Source organism: Delphinapterus leucas, chromosome 1 (genome assembly GCF_059928025.1).
Source record: "Delphinapterus leucas isolate spDelLeu-1000000601 "Yukka" chromosome 1, BTC_Dleu_Yukka2, whole genome shotgun sequence".
Classification (NCBI taxonomy): Eukaryota; Metazoa; Chordata; class Mammalia; order Artiodactyla; family Monodontidae; genus Delphinapterus; species Delphinapterus leucas.
In genome coordinates, this window is record NC_143129.1 from 150,504,116 (window position 1) to 150,522,523 (window position 18,408).

The window sequence follows — 18,408 nt, forward strand, 5'->3', positions numbered from 1 at the left end:
TATGTCTACATTAGAACCAGAGGTAGGAACTCTGCTCTGCCTTCCCTGCTCCATTCTAATGAACCAACATAAGTCCATAAAGCCAGTTTAGGCACAAAGCATCATCAGGATGGTGAGGAAATTAGTATTTGTGGTCTTTGGCATTGCCAGCATAGTGCTGAATATGTGTAATGAAGAGGAAAAAGAACTAAGACTTCAAACTCAGACGCTATGCAGGCAAATTCCCTAGATCTTTTTCTACTCCAGGTAGAATTTAGACTCTCAGAGTGGGAGGGGATCTTAGAAACTAAATAGTCCTTTAACATTGTTTTGAAGATACTAGCCAATGCAGTTAGATACAAAAAAAGAAATTAGAAGCATAAAAACTGGAAAAGAGGAGATAAAATTGCTAAGTGTATGTGATACGATTGCAAACCTGGAAAATACTGCCCCCTTTATTCACCTCAGTCATCCTCACCTCCTGGCTGTTCCTTGAACATGCCAAGTACATTTACTTCTCCTTCTACCGGGAAGACTATTAACCTGATATCCTCAAGACTAACCCTCCTACTCCATTCAAGTCTCTGTTTTTCCAGAACCTCTATTACTTTCTATTCTCTTACTATGCTTTATTTGGTTCCATGGCATTTATACCTCCTGACATCTAGTATTTTTATTAATTGGTTTATTTTCTTTCTCTCCCATAGAATGTAAACTCTTTGAGATCAGGTGCTTTCTGTTGTGTTCATTGCTATATCCTAGTGCCCAGAACACTCCCTGGTGCATATTCCCAGTGCCTAGAACACTATATGACACGTCGTAGGTGCTCAGTGGTTATTTGTTGAATAAGTAAGCAAATGAAAACTCAAAAAAATAAAATGAGAAATTATTATAAGAACTAATAGAATTAGTGAGGTGTCTGGGTACATATTTAAACCATTGAGCCTTTATATGTATAAAGAACTACCAGTTAGAAGATTTAATGGAAGATATCATGTTTACAACAACAACTAAAAATATAAACTGCCTTGGCATCAAAAAGAATGTTCAGGGTCTATATGAAGAAAAGAAAAAAAAACTTTTAAAACTTTCTGCTGTACCCAAAAGAAAATGGAATAAATGGAAAGTCAAAGCATATTCTTGGATTGGAAGCCTCAAAGTGATAAGAGTCTTGACAGGATTGAGGGAGCAAGGAAAATTAAAGAAGCTAATTACAAAGATTGTATAGAAAAATATGCAAGAAAATACAGGAAAATATGGGGAAAGAAGCATAATGAGGTGATACTAGCCCTCCAAATATTAACATACATTATAAACTTAACATAATTAAAATTGTGTAGTACTGACACATGAATGGACAAATGATTAGAAGAGAATAGAAAGTCCAACAATCAACCCAAATACATACAAGAAAGTTATATGGTAAAGATGGCTTTTCAAGTCAGTGGGGGAAAGATGCACAATTTGATAAATGGTATGGGACAATAATGTTTAACCCTTACCTCACACCCTACATCCATGTAAATTACAATTGAAATGAAATTTTTAAATATAAGAAGTGAAACAATAGAAATAATAGAAGAACCAATGAAAGAATTCAACCCAGAAACCACAAAAGACTGATAAATCTGTCTAAAATGTTAGCATTAAAAATTTCCACATGGAAAAAAAGTACTAGCAGATGTAAGGTCAAAAGACAAATGACAAACTGAGCAAAAATATTTTTATACTACACACAAAGGCTAATTTCTCTAGTATATAGTTTCTATAAATCAATAAGGAATAAAGCCCTGAAACCCAGTTTTTAAAATGGACAACGGAAATCAACAGACAATTCATAGAAAAGAAAATGCTAATAGTTCCTAAATATGTGAAAAATAATAACCATATAATAAAAGATAATTACACTAAAAGAAATTCAGATTAAAACTAATCTTAGATATCAGTTTCACCACCAAATTGGAAAGTATCAAAGAGTTTGATCACATCCATGTTTGCAAGATAATCATGAAACTGATGCTGTTGTACATTGCTAGGACTGTAAACTGGTCCTTCTAAGGAGGTCAGTTCATCAATGTTGATCAGAATCACAAATGCACATAGGACCCAGAAATTCTACTTCTAGGAATTTATCCTACGTATAATTGTATATGTGTGAAATGGTGTTTATAACAGAGTCAATCACTAAGACTTTGTAACAGAAGGTTGGAAACAAATGTCTGTCAGTGGGGAACTGCCTAGTTTATATATGACTGTTTAAAAAAATGAGGTAACCATGTACTGAGAAAGAATTATCTCTAAGATATGTCGAGAGGAAAAAAAGTTGATCCAAAAATTGTGTTTTTATTTTTTATTGTGTTTTTATCCCATGCGGCTTGCAGCATCTTAGTTCCCCAAGCAAGGACTGAACCCAGGCCCTCAGCGGTGAAAAGCGCAGAGTCCTAACCACTGGCCCGCCAGGGAATTCCCCAAATGATGTGTTTTTAATGTGCTACCTTTTGTGTGCGTTGGGGCAAAGGGGGTAGGGGGAGGAATATTTACTTGTTGGTGTGTAAATGATCTCTGGAAGTTTGTATGAGAAACTGGTAATGTGAGATGCCTCTGGGGAGTGTGCCTGGGTGCCTGGAGGACAAGGGTAGAAGGGAGATTGTTCATTGTAAATTCTTTCATATCTTGTTGACTTTTGAACCAGGTAAATCAATCAATATAATTCACTTTACGGTCATTTAAAGTAAAATCACATTAGGTGCCAGGTGTCAGGATGGGGCAGTGGAAGCCACTCCAGACTGGTTTTCGGAGGAGCCAGGTTCTAATTCTTATTCCTTCACTAACTTGCTGGCTGACCTTAAGCAGGAAACCTCCCCACTCCGAGCTGATCTGGGAAATGTCAGAGATACTGGTTTCTAATAGTTCCCACATCCAGAGATATAAACGGCAGTTTTTCCTTACCCATTTCTTAAGTCATCTCTCTACCACCTCCTTTCCTCTGCAGCTCATCAAAAGCTCAGAGGAAAAGACAGACAATTGAAGAAAATAAAATTGCAAAGGTGACTTTTATAGGGCTCCTGTTGATTCACTGCATATTCCACCTCCAACGCTGAAAATGATGAGTTTAATATCACCCAGAGCTCTGCATCTTGTATCTCTCAGAAGGCCGCTTACGCCACCCAGAGAACTGGGAGCTCAGCAAGACATGATCTTTCACTCCAAGTCTGAGGCAAATGAAATGACAGTCATGAGGCCCACATTCTAGAAGCAACATGGTTTTCATTTGGTCTTAACTTCGTTTGAAAGTGTCCCAAGGAGGGAGAATTCTTCCAAGCCTGGATTTTTCTTCTTTCCCAGGACTACATGCTAGAAAGCAGATGGAAAGGTGGCCAGGTCTTGCCATGGCTGTTTCTAGTCTTACCCATTAATGGTGATACGTTCACTGTGTCAAGGGTCAGGAGACCTGGGTTTCAGTCCCAGTTATTCCCATGTTACTCTCAGAAAGGACAGATATATAGGAAGAGAAAGTCAGATTTGAGGGACATTGACGTTCTAAGGGCCTGAAAATTCCCCCGTTCCTGGCATTCTATTGCAGTGTCTGGAATGATCCCTCTGGGTGGTTTATTCATTCACTCTGCATCCGGCTACTGAGCATCCTTCATGGACAGGCACTGGGTGCTTTCCAGGCAATCCCCCTACCTTCGGGGAGCTCACAAATGAGAAGGTTAACAAATAACATTGCATCGAGCTAGGGAGTGCCTTAAATACATGTGAGCAGAGAGCAGAGAGAGACTAGTCACAATTACCTTTATAGACAACAAGGTTATTTTTTCCCATACACTATGTATTATTGGGGGGGTAGGTGTGGCATCATGAAGTGAGGCTAAATAAAAGAAGTAACTAAGATGTCCTATGTAAAGCTCCCAGAATGGTGTCTGGCATGCATTAACTATGCAGTAAATGATAGTAATGATTATCGCTGAGTTGGATTCCCGCTCTAACTCTCTGAGGTTGGAATTAAAACACCCATTTTTCAAATAAAAGTTTCGAAGCGGGTACATGATTTACCCCAGAATCCCTCAGCTAGAAATGGCCCACTTGGGGCAAAACCATTAGCAGGCCCAATTTAAATACAATTATGTCACCTGAAGGTGTTTCTCGTTAATCAGAGAAACAAATTCTGCTAATGCCTTTAGTCATGAATGTATTAACTGTTCTGGGTAGGTAGCATCACTTCAGAAGACCTCTAAAGAGGGCTGCTAATGGTAGCGCTCTGAGACCCTGAAGGCGGATGGTGTTAAAAGTAAGGAGAGGGATTTCCCTGGTGGCGCAGTGGTTAAGAATCCGCCTGCCAGTGCAGGGGAAACAGGTTCGAGCCCTGGTCCGGGAAGATCCCACATGCTGCAGAGCAACTAAGCCTGTGCTCCACAAATACTGAGCCTGCACTCAAGAGCCGCGAGCCACAACTACTGAGCCTGCGTGCCACAACTATTGAAGCCCTCACGCCTAGAGCCCGTGCTCCGCAACAAGAGAAGCCACGGCAATGAGAAGTCCACGCACCGCAACGAAGAGTAGCCCCCGCTCACCGCAACTAGAGAAAGCCCGCACGCAGAAACAAAGACCCAACACAGCCAAAAATTTAAAAATAAATAAATATTTAAAAAAAATAAAAGTAAGGAGAACTTGATCCTTGCTACTCTCAACCCCTCCAATCACATTACAGATAGTTGCTACATCTGAAGAGACATAGGGCTAGCTCACAAGGAAATGTGTGTGTGTGCGTGTGTGTGTGTGTGTGTGTAAGGCATACTCTGTGGCCCCGATGTCTCATTTGTTATCCTTTCTCTCAACAGAAAACAAGCCTGGAGTTTTATATTGACATCCATGCCCACTCCACCATGATGAATGGCTTCATGTATGGCAACATCTTTGAAGATGAGGTGCGGTTCCAGAGGCAGGCCGTCTTCCCCAAGCTCCTCTGTCAGAATGCCGAGGACTTCTCCTACGTGAGTGAAGAGTTCTCAGTCAGGCAGCCCCAGCTTCCCTCCCCAAACTGCCCCCTCCCTCCCATCACCACCCTGTCTTTCCCCTCACTCAATTCAGTTTGATTTAACATTTCACAGAACACCTACTCTGCTCTGGGTCTTGCGTGGGTGATAAAGATGGAGGTAAACAAGCTCTGTCTGTACCTGCAAGCAGCTCATCACCCATCAGGGAGGGAGACTCTCTGAAAAGACAGCGCTTGGTTTGTCCGAGGAGCTGACATTGGTTTCGTTGATCTGATTCCAGCGCTAACAAGAGAAGAAACTCACTGAGCATCTCCCAGTGCCAGACCCTGGCCCAGGGTCTGCTTTCACAGAGCTTTGGCCTTCATTCTGTTAGAAGGAGCCTAACATGTCTGCTGACGGGGGTCATATGTCCACCATCCTCTTCCTCCATAGCCCTTTCTGGGCCCCAATTTCTTTGTCAGTAATTTGTGGGTGATAATTTTTTGCCTTGCCTGCCTTGTAAATTCCTGGGAGGACAAATGCAATAATAGATATGAAAGTACTTTGCAGGCAGTAAAGATCTCAACAGACTCCAGAGACTGTTGTTACTACCCTCTTACATGCCAGGAAGGACTGGAGAGGCTGTGGACTGGCAGTTAGAATAATTTGCAGCAAAAAAGAATATTGAGAAATGGCAGGGAAGATAAGGAGGGGAATCAACCTGTGGTGGAAGCAAACTTGGGAAAGAGTTTTTGCACATTTTTCTTTGTTTTGATACGAAATCTCTGAGGCCTGTTATTTCCGTGTGGCCAGCGGGGGAGAGGCCCACAAAGGGCACGGCAATTTTTGAAGTTGATGAGCTGAAAACGTGCCTGCTCGTTGCTTCAGGCCTAGACATTAGTGGAGGGAGGATGAATTTCTCCATGAGGTAAGATGCACTTTGAATCCCAGAATCCTGGAATGCCCCACCAGGAAAGGAACTGGGAGATTATTTAGCCCAATCCAACACTTTATACCCAAAAGACACTTAAAGCCCAGAGAAGTTGGGTATTTAGGGCAAGGTCCCTCAGCATTTGAAACAGGTAGAATGAGATGACTGCTCATTAGTAGCTTGGGGATAAAAACAGCCGTGCTTATTTCTGTGGCAATCTCTGGAGGATGACCAACCCTTGTCTTTTTGAAACCACTCCAGTTTCAGAGCAGAGTGTGGTCTTCTGGAGGAGACCCTGGGAGACTGTGATTCTCCAGGAGGCTGGGCCACAGACTTCAGAGACCCTCACAGGGGTGACGTTTCCAGGGTCTACAAAAAGGGTGTAGTCTAGGAGCTTTATTTCTGGCCTTGCCTGATGGAGTTCCTGCATTGCAGCCTCCTTAAGAGCTTAGGCCTTGGGTCAAGGTCATCTATCCTAGTCCAGCCTCTGTCTCCCCTCTTCTCTGATTCTCAGCACCCAACTCTAGAATGAGAGAGCTGGATTTCATTACATGAGCTTCAACTTCAAGTCCTTTCTGATCTGAGACTCTAATTTTCTGATCCTTTCCTTTACGTCAAAAGGCACACACACATACATACACACAGCTCTCTTTCTTTCAGTATCTCTATATCTGTCTTGTTTTGCTGTTTTCTTTCTCCCTCTTCCTCCCCACCCCCTTTTCCTTCTTCTCTTATATTCTGCTGAACAGGACATGCCTTCTCTTATTAAAACCAGGTTCTTCATTTACTGCGATTTCCATGGGTTAGCATAGAAAGCCCTTCTAACCACAAGTGAACTGACCCTCACAGCTCTGTAAAAGAGACGTTATATTTACCACCGCTTTACAGATGAGGAAACTGAGGCTCAGACCAATAAGGCTACTTGCCTAACATCTCACACGCTTTTGGAGAGAGGACTTGAAATGCGGACCTGCTGGTTCTTTCCTCTCTATCCACTGTGCTGGGGGTAGTAGACACCCAAGGAAAGAAGAGCCGTGACCCCTGTGCTCTGGTGATGCTGAGCACGAGTTCAGCTGTCCCTAACGGAGGGGGAGCTTTGTGAAGGAGGGTTGGGGTGTCTGGAGTCACTTAGTCCTGGTCCAGGCCTGTGTCACTTACTATGAACTTCCATTACCTCACCTTAGAGGGGAAACATTACGACACCCCTGTCGAGGGGGTGAAGCCTAAATGAGATACTATATGGGAAACAATATCATAAAGTTGAAAGCAGTGCCCAAATTTCAGTCTTGATTATCGTAATATCATTCTTATGCTCTGTCTACTTTTCCTTGCTCCATCTGTCCCCATTCAAATTTCCACAAATCTTTGTTAAATGGCAGTTACTATGCCCTAAGAACTGCGCTAGGTGCTTTCATTTAATTGTTTGTCTATTTAATCCATCCTTACAATAATCTTGCAAAGTGGGAGTCACATCCCACTTTTCAGATGAGGAAGCTGAGATCCAGAGGTGCTCGCTCAAGGTCCCATAGCCAGCAGGTGTCCAGCCCTGATTCTCTCCTCCCTTCTTTGTCTCTCACAGTCCAGCACGTCCTTTAACCGAGATGCCGTGAAAGCAGGAACTGGCCGTCGCTTCCTCGGTGGGCTGCTGGACCACACTTCGTATTGCTACACCCTCGAGGTTTCCTTCTACAGCTACATCATCGGTGGCACCACGGCCGCTGTGCCCTACACGGAGGAAGCCTGTATCCTTCGCAGGTCCCCCCCACCCCCCAGCCCTGGGCCAGCTCGCATCCAGCTGAAAGTATCCAAGTCCGCCAGGATTTACCAAGCAGGTCAGGAATTTGGTCTCCAACTCAGGTGAGGGCTGAGACTCTGGGGTGAGGATGGACATGACTGGTTCCGCTGGTGTCATCTCTGGATTGTCCTGTTTGCTCTCTGCCCTCCTAAAGGACACTCCCCTCCATCTGCCTGTGCTATGCCTCAAGTCTTCCTCGGGCGCTTGGACCCATGGCCTTCCCATACCTGTGTTGCTCCCCTCTCTCTCTCCCCTCTGTCCCCTCACAAAGGAGTGAGTCTTCCATCATCTAAAGTATGGAAGTACACAGGCCAGATGCTCATCCCGGGGCTGCTAAGGAAGACGTTGACAGTCTTGGCCCCTCGTTCTCACCCTGAACATGTCTCTGTCTCTCTCTTTCTCTTTTTTTTTTTAATTTTTTATTGGAGTAGAGTTGATTTACATTAGTGTGCCAATCTCTGCTGTACAGCAAAGTGACTCAGTTATACACATACACACATTCTATTTTTAATATTCCTTTTCATTATGGTTTATCCCAGGAGATTGGATAGAGTTCCCCATGCTCTACAGTAGGACCTTGTTGTTTATCCATTCAAAATGTAATAGTTCACGTCTATTAACCCCAAACTCCCAGTCCATCCCTGTCCTTCCCCCGCTCCCTTATCAACTATACGTCTGGTCTATAGACCAGACGTCCATCTCTCTGTGCTTATGCCCCCACCTTTTGTCTTCCCTCTGTGCACTACTTTCCCTTTCGCTTGTCTGTACCCGCCTTGTCCCCTCTACTTTTATTTATTTATTTATTTGTTTGTTTGTTTGTTTATTTATTTTTGGCTGCGTTAGGTCTTCGTTGCTGTGCGCGGGCTTTCTCTAGTTGCGGCAAGCGGGGACTACTCTTCGCAGCGGTGAGCAGGCTTCTCATTGCGGTGGCTTTTCTTTGTTGCGGAGCATGGGCTCTAGGTGCGCGGGTTTCCATAGTTGTGGCACGCAGGCTCAGTAGTTGTGGCTCACGGGCTCTAGAGCACAGGTTCAGTAGTTGCGGCACACGGGCTTAGTTGCTCTGTGGCATGTGGGATCTTCCCGGACCAGGGCTCGAACCCGTGTGTCCTGCATTGGCAGGCGGATTCTTAACCACTGTGCCACCAGGGAAGTCCCCATCCCCCTCTCCTTCTGTCTGTCCCCCCAACTCTCGCCTTGTGTTTTTCTCTCCTTACTTCATGTGATGTGTTCCTCCCTCTCCTCCTCCATCTTCTCTCCTTTCCCCACCATCCTTTCCTCTCTGTCTCCCCTTAGCCTCCCTCCAACTTCCCTGCCTTCCTGCTCATCCTCTGTGCATCTTTCCCTCTGCCTTTGCATTTCCTTTGCCAACTCGCTTTTCCTCTTGGCTTCCTCATAAAATGTCCCTGAAAACCCCCAAGCCTGTCATGATGAAATTAGAGGTCGCTCTCTAGCTTGCTTGATTTTTTTAGGGATTATTTAGTAATTCTAGTTTCCTGAGTATTGATTTTCATTTCAAGGTCAGTACATCAGGGTTGTGACAGATTGTGACAGTTTCTGCTTTTCTTTACTTTTTGTTTTTGGACTGACCCATTTCTCCTTTCTGAACACTTAGTTTTCTCAGAGAAAGAATTATAGTTGATGGAAAAGAAAGGGAAAGGATAATATTAACTCTCTATATACAAACTCTCTCTCCCCAGAAGTGGAGGTGCTCCTTTCAGCCTTGACTGAGCCCTTGGGGAGTGTCTGCGGAGTTCTTCCACACCCTGTGCAGGAAAACTTCCTTTCCGGTCGGGACACGACTTAGCGCTGGTGCACACAGTTGGTTGCACCCTCGTGGCTCTGGGGGGTCCAGTAACCTAGCTGGGGACATGGGGGCAGGGTGATGGCCTCAGAGGGAGGGCCGAGCAGTAGGCAGACGAGGTGTTAGACCAGTGTTCCAGATCCAGTACCTCACTGGAGAGACTGTGGTAAGAACTGAGGGAGAGTCCCCCCGCCGCCCAGTCACCAAGACCGGGACAGTCACCTTGAAGTCTGCTTTAATAACTACCTGGCTCACCGGTCAATGGAGTAGGCTCTGCTCTGCAGCAGAGGACCTTGGTTTCCAAAGTCCTGGCCATCTCTATGTGCCACACTGCCCCCGTACACACACACACACACACACACACACACACACGATGGTGTGCGGCCCATTGCTTCCCCAGGATCCGCTAACTCCTGTGCTCCACGCATACGCACATTCCATGCTGCCCCTGCCTAGCTCGCCCCTGATGTGGTGGCAAAGGAGACAGAGGGAGTTGTCTGAAAGAAGAGTTTGAGCATGCACACCAAAGGTATCCCACATGTGAGCCTTATCTCAATGAGATAAGGGTCCCGCCAGGTGTGGCCTGCACTTAGTTTGTGGCTGATTTCTGATGTCCAGTTTGATGGATTCTCCTACCCTATCTCAGCACCTCCAACATGCTTTTGTGTTAGAAGCAAATGTTTCTCTCAGTGGAAGGCCCCTCCCTTGACCCAGGCCCAGGGTTTCCTCTCCTCAACACCCAATCCTCTTTCATCAAAAGTAAGTACACCATTAGCACATGCCAGGAGTCCTACTAGGCACTGGGGTAAAATATTGCCCAAGAAGGCATGGTCCCTGACTCACAGAGCTTTTGGTCCACCTGGGGAGCCGGAAAAGGAAAGAGGCAGTTATAATCTGGGGGGTAAGTTCTGTGGTGGAGGAATTCCAGAGAGCCATGGGAAATGTTCATTTAAATATATATATTGAGTGTCTGCCATAAGCCAGGTGAAGCTCTAGGCACAGGGGATGTGTAGCAGGGAACATACTGAAGACAAAAATGTCTGCATATGGGGGTAGGAGGAGACTCAAACACAGTTTCGGGAAGTCAGGGAAGGCTTCCCGGCAGAAGAGACATCTAAGCTGAGTTTTTAAGACTGAGTAGAAATTAGGCAGATTGCTTGGGGTGGGTCGTTGTAGGGAGGGCATTGCAGACAGAAAGGGGAGGAAGGAAGGTGGACTGTTGGAGCTGTAAGGGGTCGGGTATGGCTGAAGGACTTCAGATGCAGGAGATGGGACCAAATGGCAGCCCGTTAGGAATTTAAACGGTAAGGACTGTGAAGAGCAGTAGAAGGGCTTTACAGAGCAGTGGGAAGCCCCTCTGGCTGCAGTGGGAAGGTTAGATTGGAGGGGCCAAGGCTGTAGACAGAGACACACTAGGAGGCCGTTATGACAATCCAGGTGGGAAATGACTCAAGCCTAGACTTGGGTGGTGCTGTGGAATATTCAGAATGTGGCACTGAGAAGACTTGGGAAGTGATTGGATGGGGATGTCAGTGGGGACCAGAAGCCAGCGTTTGGAAGGGGTTAAGGGTGATGGGTAGCAAGGCTGTGCAGGAGCTGAACAGGCCGCGGTGCTGTTGGGTCACCCCATCTTATCTGGCATCTAAGGGACAAGAAGAGGAATCTGGAGTTTCTCCAGAGAAGTGCAGGCCAGTTCAACGCACATGAGTGTGATTTAACCTGGTTCTTGTTTGAAATGCATTTAAAAAAAAAAAAAAAAACAGAGGGAGACTTCAGGCAGACAGATTGTGATCTTTGTTGGCTGCTGGCTCTGTGTCCCAATCAGAAAAAGAAATTACATGGTCTGATAGGAATGGCAATATGGTCTGGGAGGAAGTGTCCTCTAGACTGGGAGTCAGGAGACCTGGATCTGATGACAGCACCAACATCCCACCCTTCGGCAATCCTCCAGCCTCCCTGAGGTAAGCGTCATCACCCTCACAAAGGCACCGAGAACCTTCCTGCTTTCTTAACCCCTGCTGTGGGAATAATATTCATGAAAAGAGAGCAGACTTTCAACTGAGACAGATCTGGATTTGAATCCGGGCTCAGCCATTTACAGGATGTGTCACCACGGGCAAGTTATATAGCCTCACTGTGTCTCAGTGTCCTTGTCTGTAAGAGGAGGACCTAGTAACACTCAACCTCACTGAGTTGCAAGGTTAAATGAAATAATATATATGAGTGTGCACCGTAAGCTTTAAATATGAAGCGGCTGTTGGTTAAAACATCGAAAAGGTTTACGTGACTATGAATGAGGACCCGCATTTATGTTAAAGAAGGTAGTCAGGGCTGTGAGAGCAAAAGACCAGGGGCTGTGTTGGTAGGGTACGCGGGGCAAAAGGCCTTGGTGGGATCACCATAACGGAGGACCTGGACCTCAGAACGCCATGTGGTTCACACAGCAAGTGGGTATTTGCAGTTCCCATGGTGAGGGGTTTTAATTCTGTCATCCAGAGTATGCCCTTCCCAGCATCAGGGTCCATGAAGGCCAAATTAGCTATCCAGAGGATGCTGGGTGAGAGGAAGACCGGAGAAGAGCTAGGTGAGGTGGAGAATCCTGAGGGATATTTCACCAAGGCCCACAGTAGTGTCCACCTCCTTACCTTCCAGAACATATGTATCTGTCGGTTTAATTTTTCTCCCTGGAAAAGCAGCAGCTAGACATTACCAGGGTCTTGCTCTCTGGCTCTCCTCCTCACTACATCAGGGTAATATAGCCATAGACACTGATGCTTCCTTAGCTGTGTGACCTTGGGCTGGTTATCACACAACTCTGAGCCTGTTCCCCCATTTGTAAAATAAAAATAATAATACTCACTTTGCAGGCTTATCGGGGTAGTGAAAAGATGCAATATATCTCCAATCCCCTTGCACTGCCTGGCACCTGATAGGAACTCAACAAATGTTCCTCTGTCACCACTTTTCTCATCTCCATGCAGAGTGCATGACTTTCCTTCCACTGGTTGAATCTTCAACCCGATGATCTGTCTTTGAATCCAGCAACCGGGGGTTTGAATCCAGCAACCAGGGGTTCGAATCCTGATTCCGTCACCATTACTGGGTAGCCTCAAGCAGGCCCTGTCCCTTCTCTTAGGCTCAGTGTCTGATACTTCCTACCTGTCAGAGCTGCAGAATGAAACTATGTGTGGACTTGTCTGTATTCTGGTTCCTTCCAGCTCTAATATTCTAAGATTTTTCTGATTCTAAAATTTAAAATGTTATAATTCCCTGTTTAGATGAACTTATGATATCAAGAATCCACAGTTGTGTTATGTATGAGTCTTAAGACTGAGTGACCCCATGAGCATGAGTTTCAGTCCAATAGGGAAAATCAGCACAGAAGTGCCCTGGACAACTGATCAAGCCAAGCCAATAGCTATTTTCATTCTTTTAGTTAAAGGGTTCTTAATCGAGGGCTTTATGGATGGGCTTCAAGAAGAGCCTATGAACTGTCTAAAATTTATTCAAAACTGTGAGTAAAAATGTGGAGTTCATTTTCTGGGAGGAAGACTTCTAACTTTCAACAGAATCTAAATGAAGCCATCCTCAGAGGCTGCTGCCCTGGCTGGTGGTGTCTGTTCAGGTTGTAGCAAGAATATAGCTCTGGTCAGAGGCGTGGGTGTGAGTTCTGCTTTCTGTCATTCTAGCTGAGGACCGTAACTCAGTTATTTAACCTCAGTTTCTTCATCAGGAAAGTGCAGATAATGGTTGTTTACGTCACGGCGTTGTTTGGAGGGTTACGTGAGAGAAAGCAGATAAATGACTGGGCATATACTCAGTGCCATTAAATATTAGCTCCCTTGCCTTTCCTTCCTGTGGTTTGTTGTTTCTGTTGTTGTTGTGAAATGATAAATTCCTGAGAATTTTGGACCATTCTTCAGCAAACCTTATTTACATTTTACTGGCCTGCCAAGTAATAAATATGCTCTGTTCAAACAATTTAAAAAAAAGAGAGAGAGAGAGAGAAAGGCTAAACTGGAATCATAAAATAACCCAGAGTTTCTCTGGCCTTTGTTTATGGTCTGGTTACAAGCCAAAAGGAAATAGCTCTTTGACATAATGGATGAGAAAAACATTGGAAACAGAGACCTCCACACACACTTATAGCTGTGGACACCTTGAAATCAGAAAATGCTGTCTCTAGGAGAAGGGAACGGCTGCTGTAGCCAAGACAAAATGCAGAGCTTTAGAACTCAGTTATCTTGGTCTCGATTCAGAGCCCACTATGTGCCTTGTACTGAGTCCTCTGAAACATACAACAGACATTGAAGATACCATTTATATACTCATCCATCCCACAAAACTCGCTAGACACTAGAAATAGGCAGATGAATAAGGCATGGTTCCTGCCTTCAAGAAGGAGACAGTTTTGAGAGGAGGGAAAAAGGTAGAGACAGCAGCACAGAGGGATAAATGATCAGGCAGAGGGAAGCTCTGCTGGTTGGGGATGCACATGGGAGCCATCTAACCCTGCAGGAGCGGTGAAGAATGAGAAGGAAGAAGGACTTCCTGGAGGAGGAGTAACTAGGGCTCAGGCCTCCAGGGTGGATGGGATGCAGGCAGCAGAAGCAGGGTAGAGCCGCCTTCCTGGTAGAAGGAGACATACAGGAGAAAGCCCAGATGCCAGAGAGAGGATGTGCATCCAAAGTATTGGAAGGAAGTTGGAGTTGGGCCAGAAACAGTAGGTGATAAATAAATATAGGCAGAACCAGACCACGAATAGAAGGAGAAAGATTTGTGAGCTATGTAACAGGTACATTAAACAAGAAACACAGCGTACAATTATAAAATATGTTTTGTCTCCCATGGACCCTGCACATAGATGCGTATAGATTCTACATCTAGATCTAGAGATATAAAAGCTCTTACAAACCCCATGACTTTCTAATCACTCTCGGGAAATTAAAAGTTTTCTAATTAATTCTGGTCACCAAACAGTCTCAGTTCAGCAATGACTGTGTCTCGTCCAATCAAAGCCATTGAACCTCTTCAAAGTAAAACCTTCCACATCCTCTAGCCCAGGCCTGTCTCAGACAGGCTGCTCGAGGTGACTCCTGTTTCCCCGACCTGATTTCCATCCCTTTCCCCCATCTGGCTAACCCTAGATGTTTACCCCTCCAAGGCAGAGCAGCATGCGGGACAGGAGGAAAGTGTAGGAAAGGTCTTGGGTGACTGGTACTCCCTGAGAGGGCCTGGCAGTCCCTCGTGGGCCTCCTCAGACACACCTGCCCGGGGGCTGGAGAGCACTGACGTGGGCAAGTGCATGTGCTCAGGCCGATTGTTCATGGGTCTTCCCTCAGTCCACGGTGATCTGGGGTTCACCTCGGTTAGGGCACTGCACCCTCCGGTGGCCCTCTTGTCTGACGGAGAGCTAAAGTTTGCAAATCTGGTTTTCTGGTTTCCTTTTGCAAGTCCTGCCTGGTAGTTTCCTACCTCACTTTGCAATGTGGTATCTACAGACTTGGGATCTCAGCAAAACCAAGACTAAGACAGTTCCATCTTAATAACATGTCCTATTATCTAACTGGTAGAATTGACTATTTTGGGTGATGGCTTGGGTGTGGAGGTAAAGGAAGAAGTCAAGGAAGATGCCCAGTTTCTCAACTTGAACAACATGGCGGACGGTGGCGCCAATCACTTAAACACAACTATTGGAGAAAGGGGTTGGAGAGGGAGATATTCTGAGCTCTGTTTGGGATGTGTTAAGTGTAGGGGGCTCATGTGACATACAAATGGAGAAGTTTGGTAGGCAGATGGTTCTATGGACCAGAATTTCTGGGAAGAGACCTGGGCTTCAGACAGACTTTTCCACAAGCTACTGTAGAGTCATAAGGAAAGAAGGGATTTTCTTGGTGTGCACCGTCAAGGTGGGCTTTCCCTTGAGTTGGTGAAAAGAATGCTGGGTTGGGAGTCAAGATCCCAGTTCTGGAACAGCCTTCTGCCCTCCCCCCCTCATAAAGCTGTGTGACCTTGGTTAAATCATTTTACTTCTCTGGCTAAAGCCTGGTACTAGGTAGACCCTCAGTGAATGTGAATGAATGAAGGAATGAATGAAGTGGAAGCAAGCTTCACCTGCATCTGCTAGTTGGCTCACTAATAGGGCAGTGAGTGTGAATATGTGTGTGTGCTGTGGTGGTTATCAGGTGGAGGGGAGTACTGCCTGGGTTTTCTTTCTTGGGGAGGAAGCTTCACTTTCTATACAGAAGAGTAGGAAGCAGTCAGGTCTGACCTGTTGGGTGGCAAGGAAAGATACCCAGGTACTTCCCAGTTCCTACTTGTGATGGCCAAGGTCAAGCCTTTGTTAAGATTCATAAACAAAATAATGCTTCAAAAAGAGAGCTTTGGGAACAGACGACTAAACGGGACTGAAGCCGGTTAGAATCTTTTTCCTCCTCCACGCAGACATGGACTAGAATTTGGTCTGTAAATACAAATGCTTACTAAATGGCTGAATGACTGGTTGAATGAATGAATGATTAATAGTAGTAGTAATAATGGTAAAAATTATAATGTTGAGATGTACTTCATGAGATGGGTCAGGCTCCCTGCATTACAGGATTGGCTTTGCCTCCAGCTTGCCATGTAGGTTTGGGGAGTTCCTTTCTCTTTGGGTCCAAATTTTCCTATCTTTCGATTAGAAGATGAAATGATATGATCTCCAAGTTTATTTCCAAATCATTAGGTAGATAGATAGACAGATAGATAGATAGATGGATATAGAAAGAATCATTTGATTTTTGGCCTTTGAGATAAGTACCTTTTTTAAAAAAATCTTTATTGGAGTATAATTGCTTTACATTGTTGTGTTAGTTTCTGCTGTATAACAGTGAATCAGCTATATGTATACATATATCCCCATATCCCCTCTCTCTTGTGTCTCCCTCCCTCCCTCCCTATCCCACCCCTCTAGGTGGACACAAAGCACTGAGCTGATCTCCCTGTGCTATGCGGCTGCTTCCCACTAGCTATCTATTTTACATTTGGTAGTGTATATATGTCCATGCCACTCTCTCACTTTGTCCCACCTTACCCTTCCCCCTTCCCATGTCCTCAAGTCCATTCTTTACGTCTGTGTCTTTATTCCTGTCCTGCCCCTAGGTCCTTCAGAAGCTTTTTTTTTAGATTCCATATATATGAGTTAGCATACAGTATTTGTTTTTCTCTTTCTGACTTACTTCACTCTGTAGGACAGTCTCTAGGTCCATCTACCTCACTACAAATTATTCAATTTTGTTTCTTTTTATGGCTGAGTAATATTCCATTGTATATATGTGCCACATCTTCTTTATCCGTTCATCTGTTGATGGACACTTTGGTTGCTTCCATGTCCTGGCTATTGTAAATAGAGCTGCAATGAACATTGTGGTACATGACTCTTTTTGAATTATGGTTTTCTCAGGGTATATGCCCAGTAGTGGGATTGCTGGGTCATATGGTAGTTCTATTTTTAGTTTTATAAGAAATGTCCATACTGCTCTCCATAGTGGCTGTATCAATTTACATTCCCACCAACAGTGCAAGAGGGGTCCCTTTTCTCCATACCCTCTCCAGCATTATTTGTAGATTTTTTGATGATGGCCATTCTGATGGTGTGAGGTGATACCTCATTGTAGTTCTGATTTGCATTTCTCTTAATAACTAGTGATGTCGAGCGTCCTTTCATGTGTTTGTTGGCAATCTGTATATCTCCTTTGGAGAAATGTCTTTTTAGGTCTTCTGCCCATTTTAGATTGGTTTGTTTGTTTTTTTGATATTGAGCTGCATGAGCTGCTTGTATATTTTGGAGATTAATCCTTTGTCAGTTGCTTCGTTTGCAAATATTTTCTCCCATTCTGAGGGTTGTGTTTTCGTCTTATGTGTTCCTTTGCTGTGCAAAAGCTTTGAAGTTTCATTAGGTCCCATTTGTTTATTTTTGTTTTTATTTCCATTTCTCTAGGAGGTGGGTCAAAAAAGATCTTGCTTTGATTTACGTCATAAAGTGTTCTGCCTATGTTTTCCTCTAAGAATTTTATAGTGTCTGGCCTGACATTTAGGTCTTTAATTCATTTTGTGTTTATTTTTGTGTATGGTGTTAGGGAGTGTTCTAATTTCATACTTTTACATGTGGCTGTCCAGTTTTCCCAGCACCACTTATTGAAGAGGCTGTCTTTTCTCCATTGTATATTCTTGCCTCCTTTATCAAAGATAAGGTGACCACATGTGCATGGGTTTATGAGATGAGTACCTTTTACATATAGGGAAATTCAAGCCCAGAAAAGTCAAATAACGTGCCCCGGGCTGCTCTCTCAATTCTGCCTGGTGGGCTTTGTCTTACTTTCTTCCCTGCTCTACAGTTGGCCCAGTTTCCCTTCCTTCCCGGTAGGACAAAACCCCACAGAGGTTGGGACCCACCAGCCAGCTCTTGCCCGTCCTATAGCCCCACTCTCTGTAACCCCTGCCCCCAGTCTTGACATGTTTGTAGTCTCTGATCACCCAGACGTCATGCCACCCAGACCCTGTCTCTGTGGTACCCCAGCTCAGCTGCCTTGCTCTTTGTGAACCCTGCCTTGGCTCTCCCATTTCCCACCTCCAGATCAAAGTGCACCTTCTACCCAGGCCTGGAAAACCAAAACGTCATTACCTTCCCGCACCCTCCCTCATCCCCCCAAAATGAGGTTTCTAAGGGTTTTATCTGCTATTGTCAAGTTTATAGCCAAAATTCGAAATGCTGTTAATATTACTGACAGCAGAGAGGTACAAATTACAAAGTTGTAAAGTTATTTTATGGTGATAACCGTCCGCCTTCACTAGCAGTGCTGCAAGGCTCCATGGAAACCAAGTTGCTGATAAAAATAGTTGATATTGTCTCAGGATCATGGCTGTTAGCTGACAGTCAGAAAAATCC

At 44.7% G+C, this 18,408-nt stretch overlaps 1 protein-coding gene across 1 annotated transcript in view; it reads left to right on the forward strand.

Annotated features, from left to right (window-relative positions):
* AGBL4 (AGBL carboxypeptidase 4) overlaps window positions 1-18,408 on the forward strand; it is a 590,265-nt gene that overhangs the window by 524,456 nt on the left and 47,401 nt on the right. The window contains exons 8-9 of the mRNA XM_089912066.1: window positions 4,821-4,973; window positions 7,466-7,628. Of these exons, the coding sequence (XP_089768192.1) occupies window positions 4,821-4,973; window positions 7,466-7,628 (316 nt within the window). The remainder of the gene's footprint in view (window positions 1-4,820; window positions 4,974-7,465; window positions 7,629-18,408) is intronic.